A 20,708-nucleotide genomic window follows, 5' to 3' on the forward strand; every position below is an offset into this window, starting at 1 on the left:
GAAAGAAAGATCAAATATCTATGGTAGTGTGATGTATACAGTACATAAGGTGCATAATCATAAGGTGCATGGTAGCTGAATGGTTTAACCCAGGGGTCAACGTTTTCCGGCCAAGGACCCCTTAACTGAGAGAGAGAGATGAAGCAGGGACCCCCAATACATATTGTATAAAATTGTGTTGCAGATTAAACTTTTTCATAGATTTCTTACAGTTTCATAGACCCTGACAGCACTATCATCAGTATATGTTGGATTAATGTGTATTTTCAGACATTAACCACTTGAACCGTCAAAACTTATTTAGTCTGCTCTTTTTTCCCCCTCTACACCAAACCTCTTTGCCAAAAATAGCAGATCTACAAGTAGATCTGCTATTTTTGGCTAATGTTCCACTAGGGATGCTAGGGTTCAAGTGGTTAATGTAAAAAAACATGATCCTATCACACAAAGATTTGGCGGCCCCCCTCTACCAACTCTGAGAACCCCCTAAGGGTCCTAGACCCCCTGTTGAAGACCCCTGGTTTGACTTACTAAAATAAAAAAGCTTCAAGTGTTTTTTTGCACACACACACACATATATATATATATATATATATAGACCCCCTGTTGCAAGCTCACATCTGCTATTTTTTCATGTGATTTTTTTTTTTTACTTTTGCAAAATCTTGACATGTTTAAACACACACACACACACACACACACACACACACACACACACACACACACACACACACACACACACACACACACACACACACACACACACACACACACACACACACACACACACACACACACACACACACACCCCCCCCCCCTCTATTCTGGGGGTCATTGGCACAAAACATTTTCAGATGGGGGGTCCATGGCCAAATACATATCATTTTGGGGGTGGTTGACGAAAACGTTATACTGATTTATACTGACAGTGTAATCTGTCTCATGCAGGTCTCAATAGGTTAAGGCAGGGTTGAGGCAGTTAAAAAGCAGTAGATATAATAACTAGGGCTGTCAAAATCATTAAAGGAGCTACACCATGAATTTAAAAAATAATAATAATATTTAATATCATATTGTTTATGTCCCTCAAACGTTTTTCAAAAGGTTTGAGCCTAAATCAAGCCTCAGATATACTCATTCCAACTAACTTCTCTCTGGCTTATAAAGCACTTTCACCTGCAATACCACATTGTCCTGTTTGGCACGGGGCGCTATTGAGACAGTTTGTATGCATGTTATGTCCTGGTTCTGTGTGGAAAAAGTAAAAAAAAAAAATAAGAAAAAAAAAAAAAAAAATTAAAAATGAAAAAAAAAAAAATATTTTTTTTTTTGATTTTTTTTTTTTTGGTTAGAACTGAAAAACGGGAGGAATTGTTCCCAGACGTGACGTAGGGTGGGGGAACAAATCTGACGGACTGTTTTCAGACCAATTTACATAAAAACCACAGATAGCCTATGAAAGCCTGCATGCTCGAAGTCGGGTATTTGTTGGAACAGAAGAGAGGTGGGGGAGACCAAAAACACACAAAAATGAAGAAAAAGTTAAAATTCATGGTGTAGACCCTTTAACTTTTAGTTGACGATTAATTGTCATACAAATAATTGTGATTAATGATTTAATACCGTCTTGGTATTGAACATTGGAACACAAATTACATTCTGTTTGCCTTTTAGTATTTGAAATCAAACATTGCACTGACAAGCTTGCCTTGAATACTGAAATGTACAAAGAAAAGACCAATAATCTAAATGTACTAGGTAAAAACAGGCCATATACTTATTCATACATTCAAACATCTTCCAAAATACCAACATACAGCCGAGGTGCAAAAAGTAGCAGCTATGAGGTTAACATAAAGTGCAGTAAACTAACTAGTCTTGACAACTTGATTTACAGAAACATTCCAAAACGAATAGAAATAATACAGCCATAAAAGACAGAATTAACAAGCTGCTGTTCATTTGCGCTAATTCTCCACAGCTGAAATGTCTCTTAAGGCTTCTCTACTCTAATCTAAAGTTGCATCAAAGGATTTTATCAACCCTCCACATTAAGGATAAAGTTTTTAGCTCTCGTCTCATCAACATCACAACACAGGAACACAGCAACAACTTAAACAGCTTAGTTACATTTACATTGTAAATGCAGAACTTGGATGCACTCTCCAAAGTTGTTTTATACACTCAATAGTGGCCACAATGCTAGTGCATAGAAACATTCCTAATTTTCTGCCTGTGGGGGTGGGGGGAGGAGGTCTGTAGTATGACACATGTGCTGCTCTGCTGCCTGCCCAACTATTACCATAACGATGAGGGCGGTGAGGGCTCTCATCCCTATTAGCTTCATTGGATCAGAGAGACAGACCAATGCAGCAGGAAGGTGGAGTAGATACCATGAACTTCAGACCTCAGAGAAGTCGTCATTCATTGGGCTGGACTATGAAGAAGATGGGGGGGGGGGGGGGGGGGGATAAGAAGAGTGAACTGTAGCAAAACTCAACCGTTAACTATAATGTGGGGAGAATAATGTGGTGATTGATTGATTTAAAATGGCACTGAGGTAAATTGACAGCAGAAATTCAAACATGAAACAAACTGTACCTGTACTCATCGATAGATGGAATTTCAGACCAGACCACTGATGAAAATGATGGGGATAAGATGACCCCAACAGGGAAAATGTCCACCTGGAAAAAACATTACACAGACATAATGAAAATGATGAAGAGGAGGGAAGGGAGGAAGAACAGAGGTTCAGTCACATGCTTCAAAATAGTCCAAGCGAGGTCCAAACCTTTTCTGGCTGGCGTGTCCAAAAAAACTTCAGCCAGACAAATGCCAATACATATTGCCACCAATCCCCTCTGTGTTCTGAACACCAGACCCCACCGGCACCATGTTGAACCAGACACCGTGATACAGTTAAGGCAATAGCAGCGACCCCCCTCAGTCTACAATCAGGATTTTTTTTTTTTTGCTTAAAATGCTTTTGTGTGGGACATGATGTTATATAGTTATTAAAAAGTTACATAGTACAGCTTTAACTCGATGTGTTAAGCTATGTCTGATTCAATGTAGGTAGAAGTGAATAACAGCATGGTTACCTACCTTCTCCAGAATCACTGTATGTGCCACGCTCACCTGAATTAAGAAAATACCAGAATTAAACCAACACAACAAATTCTAAAACGTATAACTCTTAATGCATTTTTGAGACAACTTCTTAGCTTCTTTCACTTTAAAACTTCTGGGCCATTTTTACGTCTACTCTGCCTTTTCTGCCTTTATACTCCTGCACCACCCGACACTCTCCTCTGTTATATTATTTAAATAATAGGATCATTTAAACCAATGTTGAACCAGTATGAAAAGGTAAAGTGATTGTTGGAGTATACTTAAATGTGTGCACATCACATCAGATTTGTTTTTTACTCAGTAATCTTATCTGATCAATGAATATTCCTAGCAACAACCGTGGCTCATGGTTGTATATGGCCTTCACAAGCTATATTAGTCACAACTCATGTTATGACGAATACGAACAGGAGAAGAAAAATTGTGTACTAACACAACATTTCAACATTTCAGGCATTTCCTTTTTTTTCCTGGTGCTCGGGTGGTGCAAGGGTAAATGACCTGTCCACCACCACAGAGTGTTGCATTTAAGACACTGAGTGTCTTAAATGCATAACTGCCCGTGTTCAGGGGAGGGACACCAGGCAGGGAGGCTGATATATGTCGCTGTACGTACTCCTATGGGCTGGGATGGAGACTGTCAGTAGGAAATGTTGAATGGGAGGAGTATGATGGTGGCCCTACATCCTTCCGGTGGGGGCATCAGTGTTTATATGTAAGGGATCTATCTATTTTATTATTCACTGTTGCATTGCACTGACATACATTCATCCAGTTCAGATCCTGCTTTGGAGGAAACCTCTCTGCCACCGATTGGTTAGGCACCTTCAGACCAGCTGAACCTATCACAGAAGGCGGCCTCCTATTTAAGAGCTGTCACCAGCTCTGTAATTTGGCAGTGTGTTAGACACTGCCCATGGAGATGGTCCTCAAGTTTCTTTGGTCTGTAACGTTGGTTGCTAAAAGTGCTAAAAGTCTCAAAAGCCACCGGCTTCGAATGCTATCAATGCATTGAATGGGAGATTATCACGTTTTATCAGACCATTGAATGGGGCGAGTAGGTGAGGAGTAGGCGATACACGGACCTACCCGCGATTTGTCAGACATTCATTGGGCGTAATCAGGAGCTACTGACCTACTTTGGAGGCGGAGCAGTCCCCACAACAATATTTACGATTCTGTCCCTATCGGTACATAACTCCAACGGCGCTGAGTAGGCTCAGGCGAGCGTCGCACCGCTCCGGACGGCAACTCGGTCGCTTTAGCTCCCTCGGTGGCCCTCGGTGGCTCCAGCTCGCCTGAGACTGCGCGCCTCCGTCATGGTCCGAAACCAAAACAACCAAAACCAAAACCGAAACTGAACTATTTAAGTCATCTCCGTTGGTATCCATGAAGCTGAACTGAAGCGACAGCTCCGCAAAACCAGAGCCAGTTCCTCCCTCTCACCCAGCCATCCTTCAGCCATCACATGCCCTCACTGCAACCGGACATTTTGTGCGAGGATCGGCCTCATCAGCCATCTCCGCACCCACAAGACATCGTGAAGTCAATGGTCATCAAGGACGAACATGCAACACTCCGTTCTTGTGAACCCTGTTTGATGTCATTTAGATTAGAGTAGTTAGATAAGATTAGATTTCTATTCTATATTTGTATTTTCTGTTGGTTAGGTTAGGTAGAGGTTTAAAAGCAAGGATAGGTTTAGTTTATTTGTTTAATTGCTTTGCAACAGGCCTTGTTTTCTATTGTGTAAATGCAAGTGTTAAAATGCATTCATTGTATGTAAAACGATTCAGCAATCAATAAGAAAACAAAGAAACAAACAGTCAATAAAACAAAACTTCCCTTTCCAACCCATATGTGACAATACGTTATGCCTAGATGAGCACAAGTTGAACCAGACACCGTAATAAAGTAAAGCCAATAGCAGCGACCCCCTCCCAGTCTACAGTCTTTTTTTTTGTTGCTTAAAATACTTTTTATTTGTGTGGGAAATGATATGCTATGTAGTTATTAAAAGGTTACATAGTACAGCTTTAACTTGATGTGTTAAGCTATGTCTGATTCAATATAGGTATGGTAATTGAATAAAAGCATGGTTACCTACAGTACCTTCTCCAGAATCACTGTCTGAGCTGCGCTCACCTGAATAAACAGAAAATACCAGAATTAAACCAACACAACATATTCTAAAACGTATAACTCTTTAATCCATTTTTCCCTTTAAAACTCTTCTGGGGCCATTTTAACGTCTACTCTGCCTTTTCTTTACACTCCTGCACCACCCGACACTCTCCTCTGTTATATTCTTTAAATAATAGGATAATTCAAACCACTCTACTGAATGTCATGAGGGAACCATGTTGAACCAGTATGAAAAGATATGAAAAGACAGTACTTGTTGGGAGTATACTTAAATGTGTGCAGATTCGTTTTCTGATCAATTCGATTTAATTACTTGTGTTCATCTCAAGTAATTCATAACACCACATGGTTAACAAATGCACTTACCCACAATGAGCTGAACAACACATTCCTCCACCTTCCCTGATGTAATGGAACATGTGTAAACGCCTCCATCAGAGAGCTTCACTCCAGAGATTCTCAGGGAAACGTTGCCGACTCCAAATTCTTCTACAAACGCAGAGGTCCTGTTTTTATAGACAGGGTTCTGCTCTACAGACACTTCCTGGCCATTCTTGATGACATGGACATTCTGAGGTGTCAGGTCTTTCCTGGTCCATTTCACTGTTGCACTAACTGGGACTGTGAAGTCTGGTTTACATGGCAGAACCACATCTTCACCATCCACTGCAGTGATCTGACGAGGTACTGTGGATGACAAACCACAGTTTAATTAATTTAGATGCATGCACTTAACCTCAGTGGAATTTCTGTTAGAGACAGGATCATTAGTACTGATGTGCGCCTCAACCCGTCCCGCGAACCCATATATAAATCTATGGCTCAACCGCCCCGCGACCCACGGTGGGGAAAAAAAGGTAATCACATTCATAATAGCTCAGATTTATATAGCGCTCTTTTAAGTACCTAACGTCGCTTTAAATGTCTACAGTGGCACAACATTGTCATGGGCTAAAATAAACAAGCATGTTGTTCAAAATAGTTTTTTTTTGCGTGAGAGAGCGGCTGACCCGCTCACCCGCAGCCCGCATAATTGCCTCGGAAATCCTGACTCGACCACCCGCGCCGCGGGTTGACCTGCGGGACCCACGGGTTACGGGTCAGCCCGCTCATCACTAATCAATCATTAGTGTTAATTCAACTCTGAGAGTTATGGGTCCATTTGGTTCCATTTGTACACTCTCTGAGTTACAGAGACATAAGGGTCCATTTGGTACCTAACTATTTGTGCGTAATCTGCGTATGTATATAAAAATAAAATGATCTAAACAAATAACTAGAAAAAGGGCACTCCTCTGAGTCGGGTTGCCTACCCAGGGCTGTGCGACCTGTTATATCGCCACCATGAGGCTGATTTGAAACATTTGGGGTGGCAGATCTTCCTTGGCCAACTGGGACATGACTTGTGGCATTTTTTTGCAAAACGGGCCCCTCCCGCCAACTTTGGATGCCAATCGTAGCAAATTGGAATATGAAAGCTCTGACACATACATCTTGATCACATTATGTACAGAGTTAATGTGAACTGATTTGCTTAAGGGTTCGGACAAAATATGTAGGAGTAGCAAAAAATAAAAATATATTAAGCAATAATTGGAGCAGAGGTTCTTCTTTGGTCTATGGGGAGTGTGTGTGTGTGTGTGTGTGTGTGTGTGTGTGTGTGTGTGTGTGTGTGTGTGTGTGTGTGTGTGTGTGTGTGTGTGTGTCACAATTATAATTTCTCAGTACAATTGCCTTACCAACTATGAGTTGAACAGTGAAGTTCTTGTTGAATTCAGGAAGGGAGCACGTATAGTTTCCTTCATCAGATGATTTCACTCTGGAGAGTTTGAGGGACACGTTGCCTTTCTTGAATTCATCCATGAATACAGATGTTCTTCCCACGTAGGAAGAATTCTTACCATCATCATGTTCCTTCGATTTTCTCTGGAAATGAACATACTGATCTTGTGGTAGGTCGGTTCTGTTCCACTCTAAGGTCATTCTAGTAAGGTTAATGTTGGGATAAATGTTGGGATCAATCTCACATGGAAGAACAGTAGCATCTCCAACAGACGTTTTTACTATCAGGCATTTCCCTGAGAAGAGAAAAGACAAGACAAGAAGTGAATTGAGAGTAGTGAAAAAACATTCTGCATCTTTTGATGTGCATGCTACATCCCCCAGGACAAGATTAAGCCTATGTGAGTGGCAATGTGTGCAGGTAGCATTCGGAAGTGCTACCTACGCACATCTCTCCTTGATAGACCCAGGATTGTACACATACAGCTCCTACAGTTGATTGACCAGAATTCTAAAAAATGTAAATAAAAAAAAACAAAAAAACATTGTCCTCTCTTTCAATGTCAATTTCATTTAAAGCCTATGCAATTTTCCATTAAATAAAATGTAGCTTAACTGCAGTGTAATTTACCTCCAGTGTAGCAGAGCAGAATCAGAACTGAAATTAGGACACTTGAGGAATATGAATATGCCATCTTCATATCTAGAGAAAGAAAGAAAGAAAGAAAGAAAGAAAGAGGGGCCAAGGAATGCAATATCCGATCAGCCAAATGCAATATACACAATAAGCCATAGAAACAGAATAGATTGAACTTGAGACAAAGAAAAACATGCAATTAACAGCTGAGTGCTGAGGGATTGTGGATATTGCAATGTAATATATCTCTGCAAATTATTTTTGATTCATCTTTCTAGACAACACAGATGGATTGTAAGTATTCTTAATTAAGCTTATACATCTTGTCACCATAGCGACAATATGTGGTTAGTCGACTTCATATCTAAATTTAGATATTGGTCCAAATTCAATTCAATTCAATCTTTATTTCAGACCCAGGAGGATCCATATCACAAGAAAACAACACCACACAATAAAAACAGAAAATAAAATAAAATAAATAAAAATAATGCAAATAGCTCACATTGTTCAGTTTCTGACATACAGACATGTGCGCCAATGGTTCCACAGTCTAGAGGTGAACCTGACAGAGCTTCGTGTGGGGTCTGTTATGACAGCGATTATGTCATTTACTGACTCCGATACTCTACACATAAACCTATACATAAGGTTGCGTAGCACAGCAGCACAGGTGGGTACCCCAACACTAACAAACATCTGGCTTGCACTGGAGCTTCTTGGAGCTCTCAGCAGCAGCCTCATGCAGTCATTATAGGCCACTGTAAGGCGCCTGAAGCTGCCTTGCCTGAAGCGACTCCAAAGGTGGGCAGTATACAGTGGTGTACAGAAGGATCTAAACAGTGAGATCTTCACAGGTACTGAGCACATGCTAAATTTGCGGCACAGCATGTTTGCTTGGGCATACAGCTTACGCCGCTGCCTATAGATGTCTTTGTCATCTGTTAGGTCATTGGAGATAATATGTCCCAAATAAGTAATCTCACTGCACACACTAAGGGCAGTGCCAGCCAGGTAGAAGTCAGGAAAGGTAGATAGTCTGTCTTCCCTACTTCGGACAATCATGACCTTACTCTTTTTAGCGTTGTATTTTATATTAAAATCAAAGCCATACTGTGAGCATATCCTCAGGAGCTGTTGTAGCCCAGCACTATATGGACTAAAGATGACCAAATCATCTGCATACATCAGGTGATTAATTAACGAGTCACCAACTCTACACCCTGTCCCACATGCATTTAACATCAATGATAAATCATTCATATAAACATTAAAAAGGAATGGAGAAATTATTCCTCCTTGACGGACACCATTGGTCACATGAAAATGAGCAGATATTGACTTCCCCCATTTTACCCTCATTGTCTGGTGAGCATACCAGAACACCAAGATTCTGACTAGGAAACTAGGGACCCCTCTCTGTGTCAGTTTTAAGAATAACTTTTCATGATTAATGCGGTCGAAGGCCCTAGAGGCATCAATAAAAGAAACAAACATAGTAGAATTCTGCCTACTATATTTATCTAAAAGCTCTTTAAGTGCAAAAATACACAAATCAGTGCCGTGTTTTCGTTTGAATCCAAATTGGTTATCCGCTGACAGGATCAACCTCTCAAGTCTACTCAGTAGAATTGTCTCTAGCACTTTGGATAAAACGCTGGCCAATGCTATTGGCCTATAGTTATCGGAGCTGTTTAGTTTACCCACTTTGTCTTTAATGACCGGCACTAATACGACAGAGAGCATGGAAACAGGTAAAAACCCATGAACAAAAAAACCTGTAAAACACATAGCAACCAAAGGGCACAGTTTCTTACTGGCTAGTTTTAGATGTTCCGCTGTTATCTCATCCAGACCACAGGCCTTATTATCTCCTAGCTTCAAAACTGCTTCATGAATTTCGGCAGGAGTAACAATCACCTCATCATTAAAATCTACATTTTCCACTACAACAAGATTACTTTTTACACAGTTGAACAGCTCAGAATATTGTTTCTGCCATAGCTGTGAAATTTCATCAGAACCACTCACTCCATCTATATTTGATGGAAGAGATGTTTTACAATTATTTATCATTTTAATTTCCTTCCAGAAATCATTCACATTATGCTTTTGTAGCTTCTTTGCCAGTGAATCTGACCTCATTATGTTCTCATTTCTTTTAATAAACCTAAGGGCATATTTAAAATTAGCATTAGTGTCTTTTTTATGCTCAAACAGAGGGCCATGTCTGCTTTTGCCAGCCTCAGCCCATCTTTTAAAAGCCATTCTAGCCTCTGCATGAAGCTCTTGGACGTGAACATTCCACCCTGGCTTGGCATTACATGCTTTTAGCCTATGTTTGAGGAAAGGCCTGCTAGAAATACAGAGTGACTCCACAATAGACTCATACAGGGTAGATAACTCATTACAGTGTTGGACATTCCTGCAGTAAGTGCAGTTCATGTCGCGACACAATAGAGCATCTTTTGGCACCTTAATATTACCTAGCAAGGCATCAGAACTTTTCACATATTTATCAAGATCTCTCTTGGTCAGTTTAGCCCAGTCAATTTTACCTGCACTTAAGCTGTTCTCCACAGGCAACAGCACCGGTAAATTGCCTGTATTTACCACCACACAAAATGGTATGTGGTCAGAGGTAGCCATATCATAGATAATCTCCATTTTATCAATACAGTCATGTGCGTCTATTGTACAGAGACAATGATCAAGCCAGGAAGTAGTGTGCCAAGCCTCGCTAATATAAGTATAGCTCTTCTCAGGCAAAAGTACTTTGCTAGACAAAATCAAACCACTGTCTACACAAAATTGCATTAAATGCTTACCAAATAAGGAGTTAGCATCAGACACATCAGAATTCATGTCACCAACAACATATATGCAGGTGGAAGGATTATCCTGTATGAAAGACATAATAAATGCCATTCTGCTAAGATAATCATCTTCATTCTGATAACATTCATATGGTGTATACACATTCAAAATAATTAGCTTTTTGTCACTACAACACAGTTCAATTCCAATTGCCCAGTCAACGCCTAATCTAATCACATTAACCAACTGGTCATATTTTTTATTCCACAGCGTGGCAACTCCCCCTGGTATCCTCCCTCGTACCACTTTAGTACACAGGTCGGTGGTGGATTCCCCCGCCCCGTGAAAGTCCTTATGGATGGAGTTAAGGCCTTCCAGGTCTTGTTTAGCCAGGAAGGTCTCCTGAACACACAAAATGTCACATCCATCTAACAGTCTGTCCACAACAATACGGCGTGATTTATCAGATTCACTGTGGCCAACACGCAGCCCTCGCGCATTGTAAGATACAACTGAGATGTTCGTGTTCATAGAGAGTTAAGTTCATGTTCCTCACAGATACTATGCAGTCTCAGACTGGCTCACAAGCAAAGCTACAGGTGTAGCTAGACACTTCAGCTCACTCCCCCCCCCGCTGCCAGTAGCCTTGGGCCCACGAGCCTCATAATAGCGGCTTACATAAGTCCCCGCGGGCCACAGTTTGGGGTCAAACATGTCCTCAACATTTTTACATTCAGTAGTAACGTGAAATGAGCCGAATCGGCTGTGGGGCGACTCGATTTTACGATACGTCACAGATGTATTACCCAGTTTCACTGATAAATAATCCCGCAGTGTATTCGCATCCAGATTAGGGGAAAACCGAGTAGCAAACACACTCACCAGTTTGGTTGTGACCACTGCAATGTTGCTCTCAGTGCCAGTTCCTATTATTCCCTCATTCTTCTGCTCACGTCTCCCGAGCAGACTGCATAGGCTAATAATGCAAAATATGCGAAAACCGGAGGAAGAATAGTAATAAAACCTACAAAAAAAAGGGGACTACAGCACTACTGGCCCCCATGGAGACAGATTAGTAATTTTCAAATAGCCAAAGTTAATGGTTAAACTTATTTTGATGCTATAACCACATTTCAGAAGCAGTGCTTGTCTGTCTATGTAGCTTACTGTGGTAGAGACAACAGTGAAATGCGGATCAAAATAAGTTTAGTACTATTTAATTGAATTTGTACATAGGCACGGCATTCTGTATTTTATTGGCAGCCCTTTTAAAACAGGTGGTTAACTGACGCCATCTGCTGGCAGTTTGGGATATGTTTGTAAACAATTTAACATTAAACAATATCAGATCACCCCGTTCCTTCCAGCGCCAGTTCTCTAACTTTCATTACAAAATAAAGCACTAACAAATACAGTGAGTCAGAGACAAAACCTGGACAGAACACCGACACTCTCTGGCCAGCTGTGTATTGTTATGAATATTGACGTCATGGAAACATGATAGCCGCTATCACGATAGCCGATTTTTACTTTTAGGAGTTTTACCTGGATGATGTTTCCACAAATCATCATGAAGTGTTTTCTTCTCTCTCTCTCTCTTGAAATATACCAATTTACCACTGTCGTTCCGTATATCTTTAACTTGAAGCCAGTAGCCACGCACGCGTAGCATATGCTATTAGCTAGTCGCGCTGTATGTGTCTGTGAGCGTCATTGTTTGAGTTGGGGGGGGGGGGGGGGGGGTCTGTCCCTTTCTGGCCGAAGGGCAGGCCAATCAGAGGCAAGAAGAGGATACCATCTGGTCGACCGTCATGGACTTCAACATAGTGTTTGCACTTTCTCCCCTTTTGTCCCGTACAACTACATAAACGTTCCGATTTCAAATATACCCCATGGCCACGGATGTTACAATTATGTACGGGCCTTCAAGTACCCATATTTTCCATATTGTTCAATAAAAAGCATTTCAATCCGATCGCTGGCCATTTTCTTCTGAGGGCCCTAAGTTCATCCATGAGTTATGAATTTGACAGTCATGTATCAGGGCTAGGTTAGGCATAGTTTTGTGTGAGGTTTAATTATAATATAATATAATTGTTATATACATATAACAAATGTCTTTGATAGACAGAAGCAGGAAGTTTTTTAATTCAGAAATCTTTATTAGAAAACAATTTACATTATGCAATGAGTAGAAGAATAAAGAAGATTTTAGTTTATTAATATTGATGAATGTTTCCATATTTACAGACATGAACTTTAACCACATGAACTCTCTACTTGGTCCCATCCTTTTCCCCCTCTATACCAAATATCTTCACCGAAAATAGCTGATCTACAAGCTCAGTGATATTACCGATGTGTTGTGAGCTCGTAGATTGGCTATTTTCATTGAATGTTTGCCTATTGTGACATGGCCAGAACAGAGACACCAGGGTTCATGTGGTTAAAGACTTTAGTTTACATGTTTACATTTTTACATGGTTTGTTCTCACACCCAAAACAAAAAAAATCTAAAATAAACTATATGGAAGTCCATCACTCTAACCTCTTGAGTTACCATGGCGATCTAACGTGGTTAGATTGTCTCTCTGTATATGAGAATCAGTATAATGGACACAGGTTATGGTGTTTATATAATAACATATTGTCTCACCTCTAGCTCTAGCTCTGTCTCTCAGTGTAGAGATGTAGAGGAAGGTTGAAATCACATAAAAAGTGGCCACCAGTATCTTAATGACCAGTTGGGGCAGAGTGATGAGGGGGGGTTCTGCAGACCTCAGAGGTTGAAGATGAATCTGTAAAGAGAACAAATTGTCTGACAAAGACCTGTCACATCCATCCAGCTCTATGGACAGTGGATGTCGTATGGTTACTTTGTATCGTACATTTCTGAATATCACACAATACGTAGAATGTGGACATTGAACCCCCAAAAATATTGCACATCAACGTTTCATATCGACTCAATCCTAGATTTACAGGTCATAACTGAGAGCGGATTATAGTAAGCTATCTGTATACAACTGGAACAGTGCTGAGTCGGCACCAGCGTACTTCACAGTGCTCAGCCTGAGCCTGATGATCAGCAGTATGAAAAGTTAGCTTTTCATGTAAACCAGGATGATCCCCTAAACCCAACATATTATCCCTTCATACAGACCTGTGTTTGAGATAGAGAGAGAGAGAGAGAGAGAGAGAGAGAGAGAGAGAGAGAGAGAGAGAGAGAGAGAGAGATCATATCAACCTGATCAATGGGGCTGATATATTCCTGCATGCCTTTCTCAGGCAATGACGAATCCCAGGTGATAATTTGTTTATCACATATCCAAAGCCTTATTTATTCACAAAGGTAATGAGAAAATAGCATTTGATCAACAGTTTAATTTAACCCTCTCAGTCCTGTGGGAATGTTCTAGAAGATTAGTCAAGCTTGACCCACCATCTTGTCTCACTCACTGCTCTGTGACAATTGCACAGAATATCACATGCCATGGTATTGTTTTGTTGTTTTTTCAGCAGAAACCTGACTTGATATCTTTGTTATCGTTGTTATTGCTGCTACAATGTTGAGGAAATGTTACTCTTATTTACTCATATATAAGATGTAACAATACAAATTGTGACTCTTGATAGCTTATCACTGTAAGGATGCACACTACCAGAAGAAAATATATAATAAAATAAAATAAATTATAGTTCTCCATCAGTTTCATCTTTGTTTGCCGGTGAGTTCCTTAACAGAGCACACTTCACCCATTTTCAACCTTATCTATGTATATAATTGGTCCTCACTAATGCTCATTATAAGATGGCACCGTTTCTGTCTACTCTCTGTGTCTCACAGTGGGCTGTGGACAGTTCAGGAAACTGCATAACAATGGTCATCATAACATGATCAGTAGTTATCATTATTATTACGGGGCCAGAGCTCAGCTCTGGACCTGTTTTGTTATTGGCAGTATTCTGTCACTTCTTCTTCTGCCACTTTTCGCAGTTCTGGCTGAACCGTGCAGTCGCTTTTTACGAAACTCGGCCATATGGTAGATGGTCATGAAAAACTATCAAGAAATAATTCTCACAATCTTTCGTCCAAAGGTGGCGCTATAGCACTCAATTGAAAATGGCAACTTTGAACAGGTACAACTCATGCCCTGTTTGACCTACAGCCATGAAACTTGGATACACATATGCGTCTCCTCATGCTGAACAACTTTCACCCTCTGACTTTTGACCTCTGACCTTTAGATCTCCCACCATTTTGAATTATATGAAAAACAGTCATTGGCTCCTAACTTCTGCATTTTTTCACTTATGGAAAATCCGTTGGAAATTTTTGTAGGCAGAGGTCCAAAGTTGAAGTGTTAAACGTTTCGTGCAGATTGCTCAAAAATCCCAGGAGGAGATAGATTTTAACTATTACAGTTTTATGAAAATGATTCATCTGCACCTAAAACATACATGCAGACTCACATTTCTTTGAAACTTTGCAGAAATGTACAGGGTCATTCCAAATATCACTGAAACCAATCTTACTCCAATTGGCCAAAGGGGGGCGCTATAGCAATTCTTTGAAAATGCAAACTTTAAACAGGCATAAGTCATGCCTCGTTTGGCCGAAAGTCGTGAAACTTGCTTACACTTGTGCCTTGACTCATGAGGAACACATGTATCGCTTTGACCAGTAAGCTCCGCCCTTAGATTGTCCGCAATTTTGAGCAGTTTGAAAAATACTTGTTTTTGGCAATTCTGGCTTAACCGTGCATACGCTTTTTACGAAACTCGGCCATATGGTAGATGCACATGAAAAACTATCAAGAAATAATTCTCACACTCATTCGTCAAAGGGTGGCGCTATAGCACTCAATTGAAAGTGCCAACTTTGAACAGGTACAACTCATGCCCTGTTTGACCTACAACCATGAAACTTTGATACACACATGCGTCTCTTCATGCCCGACAACTTTCGTGGTCTGACTTTTGACCTCTGACCTTTAGATCGCCCACCATTTTGAATTATATGAAAAACAGCCATTGGCTCATAACTTCTGCATTTTTTCACTTATGGAAAATCCGCCGCTTTTGTTTTGTCGGCAAAGGTCCTAAGTTCATGTGTAAAATGTTTCGTGCAGATTACTCAAAAATCCCAGGAGGAAATAGATTTTAACTATTGCAGTTTTATGAAAATTATTCATCTGCCCCTAACACATACATGCAAGACTCACATTTCTTTGAAACGTTGCAGTAATGTAGAGAGTCATTCCAAATATCACTGAAACCAATCTCACTCCAATTGGTCAAAGGGGGGCGCTATAGCAACTTTTTGAAAATGCAAACTTTAAACAGGCAAAAGTCATGCCTCGTTTGGCCGAAAGTCGTGAAACTTGCTTACACTTGTGCCTTGACTCATGAGGAACACATCTATCGCTTTGACCAGTAAGCTCCGCCCTTAGATTGTCCGCAATTTTGAGCAGTTTGAAAAACACTTAAACCCAGGATTTTTTCAGCTATTTGCGTGAAACTGTATCATCTGTGTGGTCTCCTTTTTCACAGTTCCTTGTCTGTTGGTCCAATGGCGTCTCCCTTAAATGAGTGCCTCACAATCTCAAGGTCGCCAGTTCAAGCCTCACTTGATGCAGACTTCATTTAAGTTGAATTGCAAACAACATGACTGTATCAATGAATACATGTGCAAATGGTAAAGATAACCTGAAATGCTTATTTGAGAGTACGCTTTTTCAATGTATGACATACTTCATTCTGAAAATAGCCGATCTACAATCTCAAAACTTTTCAGATAGCAACGTGTTTCTGAGCTTGTAGATCAGCTGCTTTCACTGTTTTCGGTTGCGAGGAGACATACAATTTCTCTATTGGTAAATGGTTTGTGAACGAGTGATCTTAGTGTTGGCTTGGTTCATGACAGAAGGCAAGAGTTTATGATCTTCAACAGACAACATCAGCCTGGACAAAGCTATAGCACTATAGGTAATGTTGAAGCCTATTAGTCCGAAGGTTGAGAATTCGATTCCTGTCAATGGCAATAGGTTGAGATGTCCAATCAATCCATTCTGTTTCCATCTCTCTCTCTCTCATCAATCTATTCCGTTTCCATGTCTCTTTTCAATCTATTCCGTTTCCATGTCTGTCTCTCTCTCTCTCTCTCTCTCTCTCTCTCTCTCTCTCTCTCTCTCTCTCTCTCTCTCTCTCTCTCTCTCTCCCAGTTTCCATTACTCTCTCTCTCTCTCTCTCCAGTTTCCATGTCTGTCTGTCTCTCTCTCACTGGCCCCGTATTATCGCTGCTTGCAGCTATATTTATTATTATAATTATTATCATTTTTCTTATGAATGCAAATACAATGGTTTATATTTCAGCATGCTAACTTTCTAGGAAGAGAAAGGCTGTAGTTTCCATTAGCTTGGATTCCCCACCGATGATGTCATTGGTAGGCAGGTTTCTGAATTGTGTGAAAACATACCACCACCAACTGGACAAGCAAACTCTTCTCTCTGTGCTGTCCAAAGCCTCAAAGGGCAAAACAAACCTCCCTAAAGGCCAAGAGTGCAAAGGCCCCAAAAGGCTAAGGGCCCAGAGCATCAATCAGACACTTACTAGACTGAAAGAGCGAGCCCAATCGATGGTCTTGAAGGGCGGAGCCAAACCCAGGCGCTGGATTCCAGCGCCTGGGTTTGGAGCACTCTGATTGGTTAGGAGATAACAAGGTCCTAAGACCAGCGTTCCTGCAAGGTTCTCCCAGGCTTTTTTTCTTTTGAAACAAAAAAAAAGTTATGGGTTTCCGAGGCTAGACACTTACTAGTTCACACATAGAGAAGCCAGTTCTGTTCTACCCACAGTACTGATTTCATTCATATGGAATCATATCAGCCCTAGGGGTTATACAGCAGCAGGCCAATGACAACAACCTCTCACTCATTCTATCACTCCTCATATAAAGTCTGGGTTTGTGATACAATCATCTCACCTGTCACATCCATCCAGCTCTCTGGTGACTCTCCAAGGTCAGAGATGTGACACTTGTAGAATCCTTCATCAGAACTGTTAATTTTGGATGGTCATCTGTCCTGTAGACTCTGTCCTGATGAGGAATCCATCTTTATAGAAATCAGCTGGCAGGTCAGAGGATGGTTTACCAGTTGTCTTGTTTTTGTACCAGCAGTGCAGAGTGACATCACTTCCTCCCATCGCAGGAAGTACAGGGCTCCCCAGGATCACATATCGACCTGAACAATGATAAATGACATCAGAATAATAGCAACATTTATTACATCACCCTGAACACTATCCCAAGATTAGTAGGTTAACATAAAATTATATTTTAACAGACAAAAAAGGGTGAGAATAATAATAAATATACAGATTTGCTCAACATACCAGTCACAGTGATATTAACAGTGTTGCTGCTTCCATTGACAGTTGTTGATAATTTGAACATCTGGTCAGTAGAACAGACTTACCTCCTATATCACCACCACTGTTTGCAACTTCTGCTGAGACAATCACCGTGGAAATAACCACTAGAAAGAGAGGTCACATCTCAGAGACTAAATACAACCCGTTTCAGTTTTGCGCCGTATTTTACGCCCAGATTATGCACGGTGTAACTAATGCATTAATTTAATTTACTATTACATTAATTTATTTTAGTGCTAAATTGGAGTTGAACACATTGAACTTTAATATTTGAGACCACGTGCCTCCTTGTGCCATAGTCTAGAATAGATTATCTTAATAGGGCTCTTAGTTCAGTTAAGGTTGATGTTAATATTAATGCTAGTGTTTGATTGAATACTTTATTAGTCAAGAAAAACAGCACAGACGTACAGTAAAACATTAAGGCTAAAATAATAACACAGTGTTAATGTGGAGAGAAATAAAGAAGTAAAATCTTGAGCTGATATGTTGCATAAAAAAACAACTGTACTGGGTATTCTAGCTTTTTTGCATTTCTTCTCAAAATAAAAGTAAAAATTACATTTAACAAAAACATGACTTAACTAAAGAAAATCCAATGATCAGCTGCCATGTCTTAAGCTTAATTGGGCCTAACATCAAAGCCCTGGCTATAACATAGCCTTGCAGTCCGTGTTGCAATGCTGCATTGGAACGTGGTTGTACTCTATTTGAATGACGTGACGCGCACGTCGTTTAACACCAACACTACAGGTCACACAATGGACAATTGATATGCATCTAGGCTCATTCCTATGTTAATCCACCTGGTATGAGTCGGGAGCCTTTGTTGAGGTGTGAATTTAAAGTTGTTTTAAATTTATGCGTGTGCCTGTGCGTGCACCTGGTCAAATAGGTTCCTGTACGGCACACAAGGCCGTCCCATGAGCAATGAAACCCTGCTTGTAGTACACACACACACACACACACACACACACACACACACACACACACACACACAAAAGTAAGTGAGTAAGTGAGTACAATAATTGTATTGTGTTTGTAAGCTACTCACAGACTAGAAGGCAGTGTGATGTTTGCTCCATCCTGTGTTACTGCTCATTGAGTGAGCACTGTTATGACAGAGTTACTGACTGACTGATGTCTCCTCCTCCTGCTGTTGGGGTGGGTAGGGGCTGTACTGAAGGAAGTGGTCTACTGCTGAGTGTGTGAGCTCATTTAGAACATTATTGGGAATAAATCCAAGTAATAATAATAATAATAATATTCAGTCTAATAAATACATTTCATATTGAGAATAAGTGTGGCTGTGGCAGACTCTATTATCTGACCATAGACCAATAAATACAAACACATACAAACAAAAACAGATCAGATATCCATGGCATTGTGATGTATAGGCCTACATAAAGTGCATAATCATCAGTTGCTAAAATAGCTGAATAAGGCAGTTAAAAAGCAGTAGATATATACCATAATAACTAGGGCTGTCACAAACATGAACTTTTACTTGACGATTAATTGTCATACACATAATTGTGATTAATGATTTAATTGTGACTTCGGCATTGAACATTGGAACACACAAATACAATTTACATTCTGTTAGACTTTTAAATCAAAAATTACACATAGCAGACCAGTGGATATGACAAATAAATATACAAACTTGCCTAATAAAGAAATGACCAATAATAAAAATGGACTATGGCCAAAACAGGTCATATATCTTGCAAAAAGTAGCAGCTATGAGCTTAAACATAAAGTGCACCAATAAGGTGTGGTAAACAAAACCAAATAAAGCTTATAGCAACAGGTCCACTACATAAAGTGCAGCACTAGATCAGGATTTAAATTCTAATAGTAATCATTGCTATAGAGTGTTTGTTCAGTAACAGGGGTCTCCTCGTCTCCCCAGCTCTTTAGTAAACATAAGATACTGTACATTTTCAGGTCCGGATACCAATTTTATCCAATCAGGAGAGAGAACATACAGGATACAGGATAAACTAGTGAAATTGGAAGTGATGACAGAAAGAAATGCGCAGACAAAATTGGAATTTAAACACTATACATTTTAAGCAAAGAATAATAATAATTAACACTATTTTCTGTTTATTTCTGTTAAAGAGCTGGGGAGGCAGGGAGACCCCTGTTACTGAACAAACAATGTATAGCAGCAGCGGCGGACTGGCCATTTGGCGTACCGGGCAAATGCCCGGTGGGCCGCTGGGCCAGTGGGCCACTGGGCCAAAAAAAAAAAAAAAAAAAAAAAAAAAAATTCTTTTTTTTTTTTTTTTTTGAAAAATATATTTTTAAAAATGTTTTAGGGTTATTACGGTCATATCCGAGTCGCGCGGCCCAATTATTAGTTACGTTAATGTTTGGGCTGGGATGCTTTCCAGCAGGCGCCTCAGTGCGGCCGCAGAGTTCATGTGCAGGGCTGGGCTGGCTCAGTGAAACGCCCCCCCCCCCCCCCCCCCCCGTTAACAAAATGGGGGGGGGGGTCCCAGTCCGGCCCTGTATAGCAGTGATTGCTATCGGAATGATACATGACATCAGAATAGAACATTTATGACATCACTCTGAACAACACTATCCTAACATTAGGTTTTAACACAAAATAATCTTTTAAAAGACAACTGAATAATAATAAAAAAAAATATAGCTGCAAGCAGCGATAATACGGGGCCAGTGAGAGAGAGACAGACAGACATGGAAACTGGAGAGAGAGAGAGAGAGAGAGAGAGAGAGAGAGAG

General features: G+C 40.4%; 1 protein-coding gene across 1 annotated transcript; it reads right to left on the bottom strand.

Annotated features, from left to right (window-relative positions):
* Positions 1-1,806: 1,806 nt before the first annotated feature.
* LOC311058784 (CD276 antigen-like) lies at positions 1,807-12,142 on the bottom strand. Its single transcript, XM_084076256.1, has 8 exons — positions 12,062-12,142; positions 7,694-7,765; positions 7,020-7,358; positions 5,647-5,967; positions 5,239-5,280; positions 3,109-3,141; positions 2,602-2,687; positions 1,807-2,437 (listed from the first exon to the last, which is right to left on the bottom strand). The coding sequence occupies exons 2-7, from the start codon at positions 7,761-7,763 to the stop codon at positions 2,626-2,628; spliced, it is 867 nt and encodes a 288-aa protein (XP_083932382.1). The 5' UTR covers positions 7,764-7,765; positions 12,062-12,142; the 3' UTR covers positions 1,807-2,437; positions 2,602-2,625.
* Between the last annotated feature and the right edge of the window lie 8,566 nt (positions 12,143-20,708).

Source organism: Gymnoscopelus microlampas (assembly GCF_963454915.1).
Source record: "Gymnoscopelus microlampas genome assembly, chromosome: 13".
Classification (NCBI taxonomy): domain Eukaryota; kingdom Metazoa; phylum Chordata; class Actinopteri; order Myctophiformes; family Myctophidae; genus Gymnoscopelus; species Gymnoscopelus microlampas.

Coding starts and splice junctions, on each gene's coding strand:
- LOC311058784 (XM_084076256.1), bottom strand. CDS start 7,763: ATGAAGATGGCATATTCATATTCCTCAAGTGTCCTAATTTCAGTTCTG. Junction 5,968..7,019: donor CACTGTTCAACTCATAGTTG/GTAAGGCAATTG, acceptor TGTCATCCACAG/TACCTCGTCAGATCACTGCA. Junction 3,142..5,238: donor TTCTGGAGAAGGTACTGTAG/GTAACCATGCTT, acceptor TTCTTAATTCAG/GTGAGCGTGGCACATACAGT.